We start from the raw sequence: 15810 nt of genomic DNA, 5'->3' as shown, positions 1-15810 counted from the left end.
AAGCTGTTTTGTGCCTCAAATGCTCTCAGGAACCATCCAGGTGGGAGACATGTAGCTGAACTTTTTAGGTGGAAGGAAGGGAAAACTACAAAAACTTCCAGCCAAAGTCTGCAGTGCATCCTGGGAAATAAACTAACATGGGTACGTGAAACCATGCAGGGTTTGCATCGCTCTCCGTAACGAGAGATGGACAGAAATTAACGGAATCACCCGGTAGGCTAAAAGGTACACTTATCCAGGATAGAGCACAGCTTCGCGGCGGCTTTGCGGACTGTGTGCGGTGCTGGGACGGGACTGCCTGCTCTGGTCGGTCGGTGGGTCGGTGGGTCGGACCCGGGCTGCTACGATGTATGTCCGCTGCTCCACGAAGCTCCGTCGGGAAAGTGAATCTTTCACCGGATGATGGACAGGAACTACCCGACCTCCAGCTTTGCGGACGCGCTGGCTCCACCAGCACAGACCGTAGCTTCTTGGGCCTATGACCGCAACACAGCTAGTGTCAAGCCAAGGTAAAAGATGAAGGAGAGGGCACCTTCCGAAGGAAATTTCGGTGATGGAGGGCCTAGCTCTGGTCTTGGATCAAAGTGCACGGGTCCTTGCTGTTATTGGGAACACTGGAGGGACTGGAGAAATGTCGGGATTTGATCGGAGTTGTAACTTAGAGGCTTCGACTTCTCAGTGGTTTCTTAGCCTTTCTTTAACTGTCTCCCACCTTGCTAGGTTTCGCTAGCACACCGTCTTCTCAACATGGCCATGTACAGAGTTGGTACAAACTAGACTTGAATTTATTTTAGACACCTATATGAAGTTGAGCAGGTCGGCAGCTTAAACTAGCGTTTCGTGGGCTTGTTTTGTTGAACCACAGGTGCAAAACAAGATAGGTAACTAGCCACCGATGCTAGTCATGTCAGTTAAGGCACTTGAAATTAGTGGTAACAGCTATTGGTGTTGTTACCTCGGAGCTAAAAGGGCGACGTGTCGAAGCACTTATTTGTACTTATTTTAAGAGCTAACTAGGTGTCCTTTACTCTCTTTGACATTATTTTAACGTGCTTTACATCTTTAAAAATATATACATAATAAGCTAACGTTAAATGTAACCGCACCGTTGTAGAGCTCTAACTTTTGGGTCAAACTTATTTTCTGTTCTGCTACATATTGGTATTATGGAGGGGAGGATCAGGGTTAGTTACAAAGTTGTAGAATCTGATACAAATAAGTCAGATCTGTGTTCACAAGCAAGTTATTAAACCTTCCTTAAACATAAGGGAGAGGCTGTAGCAGATAAAGTAAGATGATCCACTAAATGAGACTACAGACAGAATCAAATCACTTTGGCTCATCAGGTGACTATAATGATTAATCAGGTAAAATATAGCAGGAATGTGCTGATTACAGGTTCAGAAAGACTAAGATTACCTCAGTTCCCCTTGTGTCATATCAGTGTGACCAAACAGCTGAAGGTTGTGGCTGTTGATTAGACTAAAAACACTGATAAATTGACACATTCCTATTGCTCTGGAAACTAATGATCAACTGATGCACTCAGTGACCACTTTATTAGGAACACATCTGAAATCTAACGCAATCCAAGACAAAAGCTCCGCCATAAATTCTACTTTTACAAAGATTTAAATGTTCAGTTTTGAGTCACACTGTCAGAGACGTAATAATTTACCACATGTTTATTATTGAGGTTGTGGTTTGCAGTGATGTTATACTGGACTGCATTTATGTCGAGCAGTGTTTCTAATGGTTCCCCCCTCCATTTACAAACTCGGGGGTAACACCTTGCAATATAACTCCACTGCTCATTTTATCTGGTATTGGTGAACTGGTATATTGGCTATATGTTTCATCAGCTTTATAGTCAAATGGTAGAAAAGTTGCATAAGATAAGATTAGTGGTGTGTGTGTCTGCAGAAGGCACCAGAAGAGGCGGATGACTCTCTTTCACCTCTGTGCTCCACAGATGTTTACCTTCTGGCAAAAAGGGAACACATTGGATCAGGCTGCCTGGATCTGATTATGTGTGATTTTATTTCTGTTTCCTATGAATTGGCTCCAAAGAGAATATAAAGTCATATGTCAGATATTAAAACCTTTTTTTCCTAATTGGCTCGGGCAAACATTTGTGGGTCCACTGAGTTTGTCACTCAGTAAATGGCCAAGACTCTACAGAATTAATACTTGAAAACCAGCGTGCTGTGTGTCAAGAGAAGTCATTTACGTGGGTCATGTCGTCGGGTGCTTCTGTGCAGCTTGTGAAGATGTATGTGTTTGTGTTTGTTGATGCAGTTCCAGTTATGGTGCAGCACACCTCGACGCAGAGCTCCTCCAGCGGCAAAGCTACACTTCCTCCCACCAGCTTCCCACCTACACTACATCACACCTTCCTGCTGCAGCAGGTGAGTTCTGAATGCTATTCACACTGTTTTTAGAGGGTCAGTTCACCCAAATTATAATAAACTTACTTTGACAGCCACCCATAGATGCATCTAGTCATGCAGATATTTTTTTGTTGTTGTTGTTTTTTTTAGATATACCTCTGTAATGCATGTGCCACCAATCAAAATGGTGGATGTCAATCAAAACATTGAAAAACTCTACAGTAGTGTGTCTGCATAATACATAGGTTTATCTGTTGACAGTGTTACATTTTTTTTCAGTATAAAGTAGAACTATTATAAACCTCATTTCTAGGTTGTTGTTTTTTTCTGCATGTCATTTTTAAACACACCGCAGACCAAATTCTTTCCACCTTTTATTGTATTAGGGTGGAGGCAGAAATCTCAAAAGCAGATATCTCAACCTTTAGCAAATATAACCAAACTTTATGCATGAGTAGATACTATAGCTCAACCAATACAGTATTTTTGCAGTTTGGGTGAACTAACCCTTCAAAGGCTCTCATTTACTTGACACACAGCATTGTGTTTTCTTTTTTGCCCTTTTCTGTGGTCATTTTCTATTCCTTTTTTTGACCATCAGGAGCACTTGACTCAAGCAGTAATACTTCTGAGACCTCAATCATGAGCTTCCTGTCAGCCATGGAGTCTAGAAGCCTTCAGGCTGGTCCTGTTAGTGCCTCACTGCTTCCTCCTTTTAGACCCCCATCATGGCCTGCTGGTGAGAACACATCCACTTATTCTGTGTTTTAATTACACACTTATTGTGGTTCAGCCAAATATTTCAATTATGATTATGTATGTATGTAGGCTCTGTATTTTATTTATTGTAACCTATACTACTGGTTTTATATGTGAGACTGAGTTGTGAACACATTTTTGGGAAAGCCAAGTTTATAAATGTTATTTATGTGTATTTGTGTTTCCAAGGATATTCATTTAATCTGCAATCAAAGTATACTAGTCAGTATAAGTATAAGAATACTATTGTGTACTAGGCCATATAATTTTACACATTTACAATAATGCATGACTGATGTGTCTTTTCCCCAAAAAATAATATAATGATCCTCAAAAAGACATCTACTCCTTCTACATCATTAAATGTAGTTAATTTCCAAAGTATTCCTGCTGGACACAAGATGACTCCCACTTCAGTGGTAGAGTCCATTCTCAGTGCATGAGCACTGGTGGTTTCAGCTTTCTTCATCACACCTGTAGAAGTTGCATACTGGACTAAAATTGACAAAAAAAATATTTCCAAACTATTTGTGATCTCACAAATCATGCTTGTTGGCCTGCCCCTTAAAATCAGGTTTTCCATGCGCACAGAGAAACTTTCCACTTTCAGCACATGAATGTGAAAACATCCATCTAGTGTCGCACTCCGCATACACGTCATTCTGCACAGTGAAGCCCAAACGTTCAACTGTAGGAATAAGTAGAAAAACGTTTTGAGTGGGAGGGGACTTTAAAGACATGGAAAAATTGAGTTGGTTGGTGATGTCAGTATTTCCAAATTTTTGGTTAATCAAAATTTTATGGATTGTACGGATTTGTATGGATTGTAATTTATTGTACTACTATGATACCACTTCATGTTGCCTGTCCTGTCCTTATATTGTCTATTCTGTGCAATGCAGGTACCAACTCGTCTACCACAGAGCTGTATTTGACCGGTGCCCTGCCTTCTACTGCCACTTTCCCCTCTCCTGCTGCTCTGTCGTCCTATCAGCACGCTGGTGCCTACCCTTCCAGGAGTTATGCTACCAACCCTTCCTTGGCTCTCCAGGATCCTGCCTTCAGCACTTCCACCAATGGCCTGTTTTCACACCATGACCCCCTCCTCCATCTCAAATCAAGCCCGACTGTGCTCCCCACCGCACTGACCTTCAACCATCTCTCTGCCCCCACTTTGGGCTCGGCTCTGCCTGTGCAGTCCTCCACTTACCGCTCAGCCCAGGAGTCAGCTCCCCACCTCCTACAACCCCAGTTCAGCCTGCTACCTTCTGGTCTCCCGACCCCTCACGGTGCCCCGCAACCCTACGGGGCCACGGTTTTCTCAGGCTCTATTGAAAGAGCTCTTCAGCGCGAATGTAGTGTAATTAAACACCACCAGAGGCCTTCCAGCGCAGCCTCTGAGCAACTGCCCAATTCAGAGCACTCCTTACAGGGGTACTTTGGCTCTGGCAGTGATGTGGATGTGTCCTACCAGCAGGACCCATCCCGTCAGACCCCAGTGTCCTGCAGCCCTTCCACAGGAGCAGATTCCTCTCAGGGGGTCAGTCGTGCTCCACAACCCAAAACAGACGCAGTAACTCAAGCTTATTCGTCCACTTCTTTGCCGAAGGCTAAAGACTGCTCTTCCAAACTAGCTTCACACACTGCTGGGGGTGAAGAGAGTCACAAGCACTCGCAGAACCATACCCGAGGGTCTCCTGAGCAATATTCCTCCCCAGGACAGAAGCAGAATTCGGTGATTGCTAATCAGCAGTCGGTCCAGCTATCCAACCTAATGTCTAGCAGTCTGTCTCAAACCTACATCACCCCCCACACTCAGTCACAGCCCTCCCATTCTACCACAGAAAAACTTTCCCCCCTATACAAGACTCTCCCTTCCCTTTCCAGCCAGTCTGATAGCGTGGGATCTGTTAGTCAGACTCTTGTTTACTCCTCCAGTCCCGGGCTGAGCCAGGAGCAGGAGATCCAGTATGGAGCTCAGGTCCAGGGCTTGTGTCAGGGAAATCTCTCTGAGAGTTACCCCACATCCCACTCTCAGGGTGCCCCGAATGTGACTTTTACATCTCAGTCACAGGGGCAAGCTTCGGCGACTCAGTCTCAGAGCTACACCACAGGACAATCCCTTAACCAATCCCTGAACTCCTCTTACCCAGCCACATGTGTGCGAAATCTGCCCACATCAAATTCTACACAGGACTACACTCTCATGCAGGCCTCAGTGGGAGGTAAAACACATGACACTCTGTCCCAGCAGCAGACACAGGCCCATAAATACATTTTGTCTGCACCATTGCCTACCTACTCTTCAAATGCTCAAGCCTTACAGAATAATATCAGATCATCAATACAGGATATAAAGCCAACATATGGCAAACAGAAACTTGAAGAGCTTCCTATCCAGGACCTTGATGCTCTCCAGCAGGCATCTATGGAGGCCTCTGCCGCAGCTAACAATATGTCCGCTCACAACAATGTCATCTATGTGGTTTCCAAAATGGACGATCATCACAAAACACAAAGTGTTATCCGAAGCAATTCACGCTCTGATGACCAGCTCATGGGACTAGGTCATACAAACGCAGCACAGGTAAAGGTTGAAAGGATGGGTGCTTTGAGCCAACAGCACATTCATCTAAGCAGTGCCAATGGTCAGGAAACTGCCAACACAAAAACTACAAACTCCAGTATTATATCTTCACATGTGCCCCTTAGCTCAGAGCAGCTCAAGCAGCTTCAACTCAAATCTCCTGAGCCACATCAACAAAACCACCAGAATCACAGTCAGTCCCAGAGCCAGACCCCAGCAGGCCACACCCAATTTATCACCGTCCCCAGCACTCAGGTTCTCCTCGAGCACAACCAGATGATTCTGCTCCAGCAGCCCCTTATCCACCATGGTCAAAACACTTCAAAGGTGGTATCAGTGCAAGGTATCCAACCAACCCAAGATTTGGGCCCTGTTCACGTCCAGTATCTTCACATGGATCGAGAACTGCTGGGTCACAGTGTCACTGAAACCCAGAGTCAGCAGGGCACAGTAGTGTCTGAACAGAGCTCAGGGTGCCCTGATTCCGCTAAACACCACTACAGCCAGTCGGCAAATCAGCAACCAAATGACGCCAAGAACCACTTTACTCTCAACTCCATTTGCTTCCCCGACTCCATGCTACTCGCAGATGACAGAAATATTTTGTCAAATGTCGACGACATCCTGGCCGCCACGGTGGCAGCCTGTGGCGTCACACCACAAGACTTTGTCAAAGCTACATCCTCGGCTGAGGCTGAAATGGCAGTGATGGCAAGCCCAGTTGATTCTAAAGGTCACTTCCAGACTGTGGATATAAGGCACATGTCCCCTAGTTTCTCCTCTGCCCAACATCCAATCATCACCAACACTAACTCCCACACCATGTCCATGACACTAAATGGAGCCCAGATGAGCACAGACTGTCAGGGTCAGTCCGTTCACCACAACAACAGTTCTGAGCTTGACACAAATGGAGATGGTGGTAGCTCTGAGAATGACTATCACTTAGCCGGGCAGGTGTATGACCCCTCAGGTCTGCAGAACAGAGTCAAAGGGCATGCGAAGTGTATTAAAACAGAGGATGGCCTCATGGAATCTCCAGGCGGTGAAGACTTTCCCAAAAAGAAGGCTCGCTCCAAGTCCTTGACCAAACCAGGTGGTCCTGAGGAAGATAGCGGACAGGCCAGAGCGGCCAAGCGCAGCGGGCAGGCAAAGCGGCAAAACTCCAGGGGTAGTGACGTTGGTTCCCCATCTTCCTCACAGAGTGTATTTGATGGTTGTCCACAGCAGGAGAGAATCAGACAGAAGATCCGTGAAGTGGAAGAGAAACAGCCAGAGGTCAAAACCGGCTTCATTGGCTCCTTCCTTGACTTCATCAAATCTGGCCCCAAACAGCAATACTCTCCAAATCCTACACGAACTATTAGTCGCCCGAGGAAGCCCTGCACCCCGTCCAAACCACCGCTATGTACTTTGCCTGCTCTGCCTTCCAAACTGCAGACTCTGCCCGGGCCCCTGATTCCCCAGGAGAGTCAAGGAGCGAGCTCACAGCAGAAACGTCTGGATGAAGATCTGCAAAAGAACTTGGAGACTCTGCCGTCATTCAGCTCGGACGAAGAGGAGAACACTGGGAAAAACCAGGCCCTGAGGAACAGCATCAGCTCAGCGCTTTCAGCCCTGGATGAGTCTTCGGATCGGAAAACCAGGACAGGTAATGATACTCTGTAGAGCTGGGAGATAAATCGATAAATTCAAATTTAAGTTTTTAAAACACTGCAAAAAAACAGGGCTGAATCGTAAAATTGAGATTTAAACTACAGATGTTGTTATATATACAGACTAAAACATCCCAAGTCCTCTCAAGTCACTCATCTACACCGAACATGTAGAATTATTTTCCCTAATTTAGAAAAATACCTATGAATACTATATTCCATTTCTGCCAATAGATCATCATAACTGTTACACCCTGGCCTTTAAATATTAAAACCACATGTTTAAATCTAGTATTAATCCTTGTTACATGTTGTCTCTCCTCTGTTAATGATTCTTTGCAAAGTCAACAATATCCTCTTTGTGCTTCAGACATCAGTAATACCCTCACGTGTTCATTCTTTTGGTAATATGCTATAATATGCATTGTCTTCTGGATTTTTTTTCCCTCTTTGATGAATGCTGTCTGAAATCTCTTGATTTATTGTACACGTGAGGAATCGAGTCGAGTTTGTTTGTTTCAGAAGTTGCTTTTCTTCAACGCATTCATATTTGCAACTCTTCTCCAGATAACCAAATCCCTGTTTCCATGATGAAGCCAAACCAAGTACCCACCATGCCACACACTGTCACTGAGAGCTGTTTGTCGCAGGTCACCGCTCCCATACAGACGACAAATACCATCTCAGGAGCGACTGCATTTGTGGCCAAAGAGGAGTCCAAAGAGACCCCACCGGGCCAGCTGGCTGTACAGTTGATGAGTGTGGCCATCGAGGGACTGACTGACGAGGAACTGTCGGACAGCGGAGGGGAGGGGATGTACCGGGAGAGAGACGAGTTTGTTGTCAGAAATGAGGATATCGAAAACTTGAAGGTACGGTCAGGAAAAACCTGGGCGGAGAAAGAACGCTTGTGAACATGTATTTTAGTGTTCAAGTGGTCAAAGTGGAAAGGGTTGCACAGATGAGGATGCTTGTCATGCACGTTGAATGTGACATGTCAGAACTGAACTACGTATATTGACTTGTGGCAGTGTAATGGAGCTTATTTTAATGAAACATCTGCCATTGAACATGCCACCCACCACTTTTCTCGTAACGCGGAAGGTGTTGAGGAAGGATAGTCACACACCAGACTACACACTGGAACATTAATTGTTTCATTTTCTTCTACTGCAAGCGTTAATACTGAAACCTGTTCTGCACCGTGTCAATGTGTCCAGGTGACAATGAGAGCAGGCAGTGAACCTCCAGCCATCTGGAAAGTCCAGAAGGCTCTGCTGCAGAAATTTGTGCCTGAGTTGAGAGATGGAAAGAGAGTGTTCTCAGCCACGAACAGTGTAAGTAAAAGCAGACACGTCAGTGTGCACTTAGCAGTATTTGATTGTTCAAATTCTTTTTCTGGATCAGGTAACATGTTTCTGTTTGTGTGTTTTCTTTGTAGTATCTTGGATACTTTGGTGACGCCAAGACAATGTACCAGAGGGTATATGTGAAATTCTTGGACACGGTTAACAAAAGGGAGTATGTACGAGTTTGTAGTCGGAAGCCACGCTGCAAGCCTATGAACTCGCTGAGGTACGCTAAGCTTATTAACTGATGTAATTCAATTTTGTTTGAACAGTGTTGCAGTGATGTAACAGGCTTTGCTCTGCCACCCAGGGGCGTTCAGGTGAAAACTTTGCTGGGCTTGACAGCCCCCCCTTCCTTGGTCTCCCAAAGCCAAAAGCCTCGACCCAAACAACCCAAGCCCAGGGCAGAGCCACCACCTAAGAAGAGGAGGAAATGGAAGGAGGAGTTTTCACCCACTGCCTCAGGATCATCTGCAGAAGAAGGTGGTGAAGATGATGGTGAGGAAGCCTTTTGACTTCGCTTATTAAATCTAGTTTGGATATAAGCTGATATGATTTAAGTCTGAATCTCTTCTCGCTCTCATCCTTATAATCTTTGATCTCTCTCTCTCACATACTCACATACACACACACACTCTTAGAGTTAAACCCTCCAGTGCCATTTACTTCACGGTTTCTCAACACACGAACCATGAAGGAGACATTCAAGAGCTTTGTGGAACTGCTCATCAGCATTGCCTTAGATGAAGATGTGATGACAGAACTGGAGAGGACAAACGGTGAGTGAGTTGGCTCTCCTGGGAAATGAGCTACTGGCTTAATAGTAGGCCAGAAACTGAATGGAAAAATGTGTCTCCTCTTGTTTCAGATGAGTTACTGCTGCCACATATGAAAAGAGTAGATGGGATGATCACTGACAACAGGAAACGCCTGCTTCACAAACTGCACATAGGACAGGTCTTAAAGGTGGGTGTGTCTTAGAAACTGGATATTAATGGGCCGGTGTGAGTTCTCTGGGAAAGCAGTGGAAGAATTGTTTTTGAAAGCGATGATAGTTTCTAGCGTGACCCTCCTGTTCTGTGTCTTCAGACGGCTCTAGACAACTTCCCAGAGATCTCAGTGGTAACTGAACTGAAGAAGGATGGGGAAACCCCAGCCTTTAAGGTGCGTCTCAGTGGGAAGGCCTACAATAAGAAAACCATGAAGCCCTACAAGATGCCTAACAAAGTGCCACAGGTAAGACGAGATGATGTTTTTGTAAAATTCAGTGTGCTGTCGATACGTGTCCAGCAGAGGGCACAGTGTCACCATTTTGTGTTTCTCACTCATTCCTTTATTCAGATCACTGAAGCCACTGTTCCTTTCTCTGTCATGCTGTGTCTTGACATGTCCTCTAAAAGCATTTAAAGACTTTGCTTTTTCCCTCTCTAGGAGTATACGGTTGACCAGCAGAGGACTCAGTGGTTCTCTCTGTACCACTCTTTGCAGCATTACAAGTATCACACATATCTCATGTGTAAGGATGAGGTGAGACATTGTTGTACATGTGTATGCTTGTGTTGGGTTAACGTAGATTTTATTCTCTGGCGAGTAATATTTTGCCGGTTTAACTTGGTGATGCTAATTATTTTGGTGGGACTATGAACTGAGCTCTGTTCTGCCCTCCAGATTGCGTCTCTGCGGGTGCAGGCTGGGGACCTCGGGCAGGAGGAGACGGTACAGAAGTGTCTGCAGAACGGCGCTTGGGTAGAGGGGCTCTTTGATCGCTTCGGAGAGCTAATCAATCAAGTGCAGCAGGCCTGCCGATGATCAAGGCCTTGACTTTGGTTTAAAAGAGAGACTTAAAACAAGAAAGTCCAACACTTAAAAACAAGAGGATGCCTCCAGCTCAGACTGGCAGCAGAGAAGGATGGAGTGAATATCTCCTTCCAGCCACAGAGATATTTGAATCAGGGAACTGTCAGCCGACTTGCCTAAAAGACATGCGGAGGCCCGTGGCCTAAAAAGTGGCAGCAGGTGAACAGCGGGACAGCAGTAAAGTTTATAGGCTGCATCACTGCATCCCAGCAGGAAGCAGTAACTTGATCAACAGAGGACAAGGACTTTGTTTTTGGGAGCATTTTGGAAGACTTCTATTTAATGCTTCTCCTAGTCTTTGTAGGCTTTTGTAGTTACAAGCCCACTTTTTATGGGCCTTTTCATAGATTTATATAATTTTTGTTTTTATATATATATTTTTTGTTTTAGTTAAATGCCAGATCTTAACCAGTGAGTAGGCTATGCACTAGATAGAAAGTAATCGGCATAGGAAGTAGAGCACAGCAAATAAAAATGCAGAAATCTAAATTTCCTACAGTTATAACAAGCCTTCATCAATTATTTGATAAGTAGGCTCTCACACAGAGAAGTTGATTATGTAAAAAAAAAAAAAAGAAAAAATTCTATATATTATATACATATAACCGTAGCTATATACTGTTTGTAAAACATCCATTTTGTAATGGAGAGCCAACTTATATATAATGTACATTTTGTATAAAAGAACAGGGAGGTGGGAACTGCAGCAATTCTCTTAAGGGGAAATTAGTAACTATATACTGAATCTATATTATGGTTTAACTTTTGTGCTTCAAACACCCCATTGCTTATAAGATGCAAGTCAGTGCCGTTCCAGTACTGCTTTTTATGAATTTTGTTAATCAAATATTATTACCTTGACTTATCTGAGGTTAAACTGAAATAAATCAAAGTTGTCTTTATACTCCTTTAAACACATAGCCCACATTTTTATGACAAATAGATATATATTTTTCACAGAAGTAAATATTGTTATGTTCTCTTGTTCATTACAATTTCTGAGACACTTTTTCATTGTTTTTTTCACAGTTTTCCAAAATGGACTCTTTATAAGTCAGTTACCAATTTTATGCTATCAAAAATAATCTTGTTCTTTACAGATGCAGTTTGTAAATAAAGTGCCGCATGTGTTAGGTGTTGCTTTGGTATGTTTTGTCTGACATGGTTAACATTTCACAAATGATCTGGGGCTCGTGTGTGATGCACCAGATTCTGAAACGTATTACTTTAATACTAAAAATGCTGCAATATGATTCCTTAACTGCTGGATCACTATAATGACAATGAGCGATGGTTGCTGTGAACCATCGTCTCACTGCAATTTCTCTGACATAATAAATATAAAATTAGTTTCCTGATTACGTAACATTTGATTTCCGAAGTCACAACAGGTGGGAAGAAGGTGTCTTAAGCAAAACTCCAACATAAGGCTGCAGTCAACAGCATTTAAAACAGATGGAGCCTCTTGTTCGGCTCTCTTAAACCTCACAGGAACAAATGTGTAAATTTGACAATATTTAACCTGGAGTGCTCCGAGAACATGAATACACAATCACTGCCTTTGTGAGAAAAACGGATGGGTAGACTGCACGAGGAAGAAACTTTCTGAACAGGAGATTCAGAGCGCAATTTGTAGGTGTCAGTGAATTTCTCTGAAGTACTTTACCAGGAGTATGACTGCGCGCCAAGGTTGTTTGGTACATAAGATTCACTCCACTGCACAGGATCTGATGGATGTGTCCTTGTTGCTATTTCAGAGGCTATGTTGACAGCTGCCTTAGATGTTAGAGGTAAGAAGAGTGTGTGAGATTATCATCCTTCATTAGGTATTTTGTCACTGTCACCATTACAACTCTAAAAGCCTCAACAGTGAGTCCTAGTCCTACCAGGAAAGTCCAATCCAAACTCATCAGAACTGTACTACAGGTCTCAACCAAGCAAGTCCTAAACTCTAAATCAATTTTTCACAGCTCAGCTCAGAGAGGTCAGTTAGTGTTAAACTTCACCTGCTTGATGGAGTGTGCAGTTTATATTATGGAGGGGTAGGGGTGGGCATTGGAAGGCGCAAAACTTGTCGTGATGTTCGCCTAACATGATCTCATGACTAAACTATTCACTGTGAATGGGTGGTTGACTTTGTGTCGTCTGAGAGGGTCTTGAGCCTGTTGAATAAAATATAATTGTCCGGCCAGTCAAGCATAATGCAAAACGACTGGCAAACCCCAACAAACAAAAGTGTCTCTGTGCTGCAGCGACAGCTCTGTGAGGAAAGCCACTGTCCTCTGTCCTTTGGAGTTGCGGAGGATGGCCTGTAAGGCAAGCGTTTGAGATTCCAGCATGGGCACAACTGGGAGAGACAGATACTGAATGTCTGCTCTCCAGATGAAAAGCATATGAATTTTTAATGCACTGCATTGTTCCATATGTGGGAGACAGACTGAGAGGACCCTTGAGGCAGCGTGAGAGAATGTGAGAAGGGCACAGCAACTGGATGGCTGTTTGTTGGATACGACTGCAAAACACTGACTGCCTATTTATTTAGGAAATGCCCTGTAGTTAAAATTGTATGTGCTGTGTGAGGATGGTGTAGTTTTAAAGCTTTTTTTAACCAATCACGTACACACTTGCAAGGTGTGCAACAGAAATATGTAGGGGGGGTTACAGATTAATACTTCATCTGGAAGCTGCACAGGCTAACCTGACATGTTCCACGACAACTGAAGATCTGAATCTGAGCATTTGGCAGTGGTGGAAAGTAACTGAGTACATTTACTCAAGTACTGTACTATGGTGATACTTGGTTGTTCTATTGTATGCTACTTTATACACATATTCAACTTCAGCTCACAGGAAAATGTTGGGCTTTTTACCCCTTCACATTTTTTTTTAAATTTCTAGTTACCAGTACTTTTCATTTTTCATTACTTTTCCTTGTGGAGGCCCTTGTCGAGTTTCAGATGTCTACGAGTTCCACCACTTTTCCCTTTAAATTTATTAGAATAATTGTTTAAAGTCAAAAGAGATAAAACATTCACTTAATTCATAAAATTCTTACAGTTAAAGAATATTCAGTTCATATAGATTTTATGTCTGAGATTCTTGTTTTGTCTTTCCTGCCTATTTTTTCTTATGACGCTCAGGATGGGCCCCCACGTTTGGGATTAGACAAAGTGAGCTCAACCAGCTTCAACAATATAATGCTGCTCTGGTATTAACCATCTAATAATGTCATATGAGTCACAGAGTGAGAACTTATACGTGTGATACTTTTAAGTAGAATTTTATGCAGGACTTTTACTTGTAACAGAGTATTTTTAAATTATAGTTTTTTCTTAATTGAAGGATCTGGGTACTTCTTCCACCGTATCTGGGAACTTGTGTCTGAGTTTTTCTGAATCTAAAAAGTTTTAGAAAGGAATGTATTTCAACAACTCCACAGTAATGGCAGTGCTTTACACTGTGCCTACCACCTGAAAGCAAAGTGTTTAACATTTCCTTCATATTTTTCAATGTGACACTGGATCCTTAAACAGAAACTCGCATTGTGAGTTTTGCTTATTTTAATTGCCACCTCATAGAGAAAATTCCTTTAGCTAGTTATCATCAACATAACTGTAAACAAACTACTACTTGACTGACATTGCATGACCGATAAGTATGTAAGGGAAAGAAAGGGAAAATATGCAGGGCTTTCCGGGCACATGGAGAGAAGCAAGAGAGTAAATATTGCTTTGACCTTGTGGACTAGAATTTTTGATTGTATTAACCAGAGTGCTCTCTCTCTTCTCGCTCTCTCTCTCTTTCATTTTCTGTGTAGGTCTAACACATTTATCACACGGCAGCACTGAAGTCAGCTTTGTGGCAAGTTTACAAAACACCAGCACATCAAAATGCAATGCTCTGGGGAGTTGTAAAACCAGTTTTGCTGCTTACTCCAACCAAAGGCACACAGTTACCTTTCCTTTACGGCCGAGTTCCTGGTAAGACTTGATGGCTGTATCAATATAAAAATACATCATCTACAGCAACAGAAAATGTGAATCAACACATACAGCATGTTAAAGCTATAACCAAGTATCCTGAGCTTCTGTTCATTCAGTGCTCAGAGGTTGTTTGATGTCAGAGACTGACATAACACTTAATAGTTAATTGTGGTGACTATATCAACTGTTATTGTTAAATGCATAATGTAGGTGGACACACTGGAAACGGATTTGAAAAATGGTGAAAACTGAGGCCGAGATATCCTGACTTTTATTTCTTTGTATGGTTCAAGCTCCAACAACTTTGAATCCTACATGTCCCATAATGCAACTTTTGCATTCCTCCTACCTCATAAATGCTCTCTTCTTTTCGTTCTTCATCTTTTCAACCATCCAAAAGCTTCCTCCAGTCCCACAGATCATGTTATACAACAGTCATGGACTCATGAGCAAACTGACTGTCATGTGTAAAATGAGTGGAGTGCCCTGCAGGTTCCTTACAGCACCTTGCATTGATCAAGAGCAGCCAAACCGCATTGGAAGGTACGAGAAATAACAAATAAACAGGTGAACAGGACAGTAATCAAACCGGTTTGCCCCAGCTGCATGCCTCACCCGTTGCACCACACTTTTGTGTCACGATGATGGCTGTCTTCCTCTCAGTCTTCCCTTCAGCGACGGACCAACATTGTTTTTACAGTGTCAGCTTACTGCTTTTCCATTGACAGATTACACCTGAAGGTAGAAAGGAAGACACCAGGTGAGAATCTGAAATGTGTCCCTACAGCTCATGTGTGTTTACTCTGGGGTGTGCACGTTTTTTGTATGATGGCAGTCATTTCAGTTCAGTGATAGGCTGCCTGCATTATGATCCCAGACATGGTGGAACAACATCAGGTGCCACCTTAGCACCTGAGGCACCCTTTTGTGTGTTTTGTCCCTTTAACTTCCAGTCAATCAAACTTCCACATATTTTCTTCTCTTCTTATCTGTCCATATCTGTCTCACATGGCTGCTGCTGTTGAATTTTGCACTGTAGGTCTTATATCAGATTTAGCCAGTGTAGGCTTTCAGGGTGTGACTTGTTGAGTGAAAAGGTTAGGCTGTGTGAAAACTTCCTGGATGTTAACTGAAAGTCTTACATGACCAGTAAGAACCATTAGGAATGTGGAATAAATAGCTGTAATCATGCTGCTCATTGCTTTTGGCTGCTCTACATATATGTATTAT

General features: G+C 43.2%; 1 protein-coding gene across 2 annotated transcripts; it reads left to right on the top strand.

Moving 5' to 3' along the window:
• The first annotated feature begins 7 nt into the window (after nt 1-7).
• On the top strand, nt 8-11734 carry qser1 (glutamine and serine rich 1). 2 transcript variants are annotated; one of them, XM_035682388.1, is made up of 13 exons: nt 8-141; nt 2299-2408; nt 2992-3129; nt 4052-7387; nt 7959-8263; nt 8612-8728; nt 8833-8966; nt 9051-9238; nt 9382-9519; nt 9609-9706; nt 9830-9976; nt 10172-10267; nt 10409-11734. In XM_035682388.1, the coding sequence occupies exons 3-13, from the start codon at nt 3033-3035 to the stop codon at nt 10547-10549; spliced, it is 4797 nt and encodes a 1598-aa protein (XP_035538281.1). In that variant the 5' UTR covers nt 8-141; nt 2299-2408; nt 2992-3032; the 3' UTR covers nt 10550-11734. The 2 variants fall into 2 exon arrangements, with proteins under 2 accessions (XP_035538281.1, XP_035538280.1); XM_035682387.1 differs by lacking the exon at nt 8-141 and adding an exon at nt 400-509.
• Nucleotides 11735-15810: the final 4076 nt, after the last annotated feature.

This window comes from Morone saxatilis, unplaced genomic scaffold (assembly GCF_004916995.1).
Source record: "Morone saxatilis isolate NCDOM2014 unplaced genomic scaffold, NCSU_SB_2.0 Contig11, whole genome shotgun sequence".
Classification (NCBI taxonomy): Eukaryota; Metazoa; Chordata; class Actinopteri; family Moronidae; genus Morone; species Morone saxatilis.
This window is presented reverse-complemented; position numbering and strand designations above follow the sequence as displayed.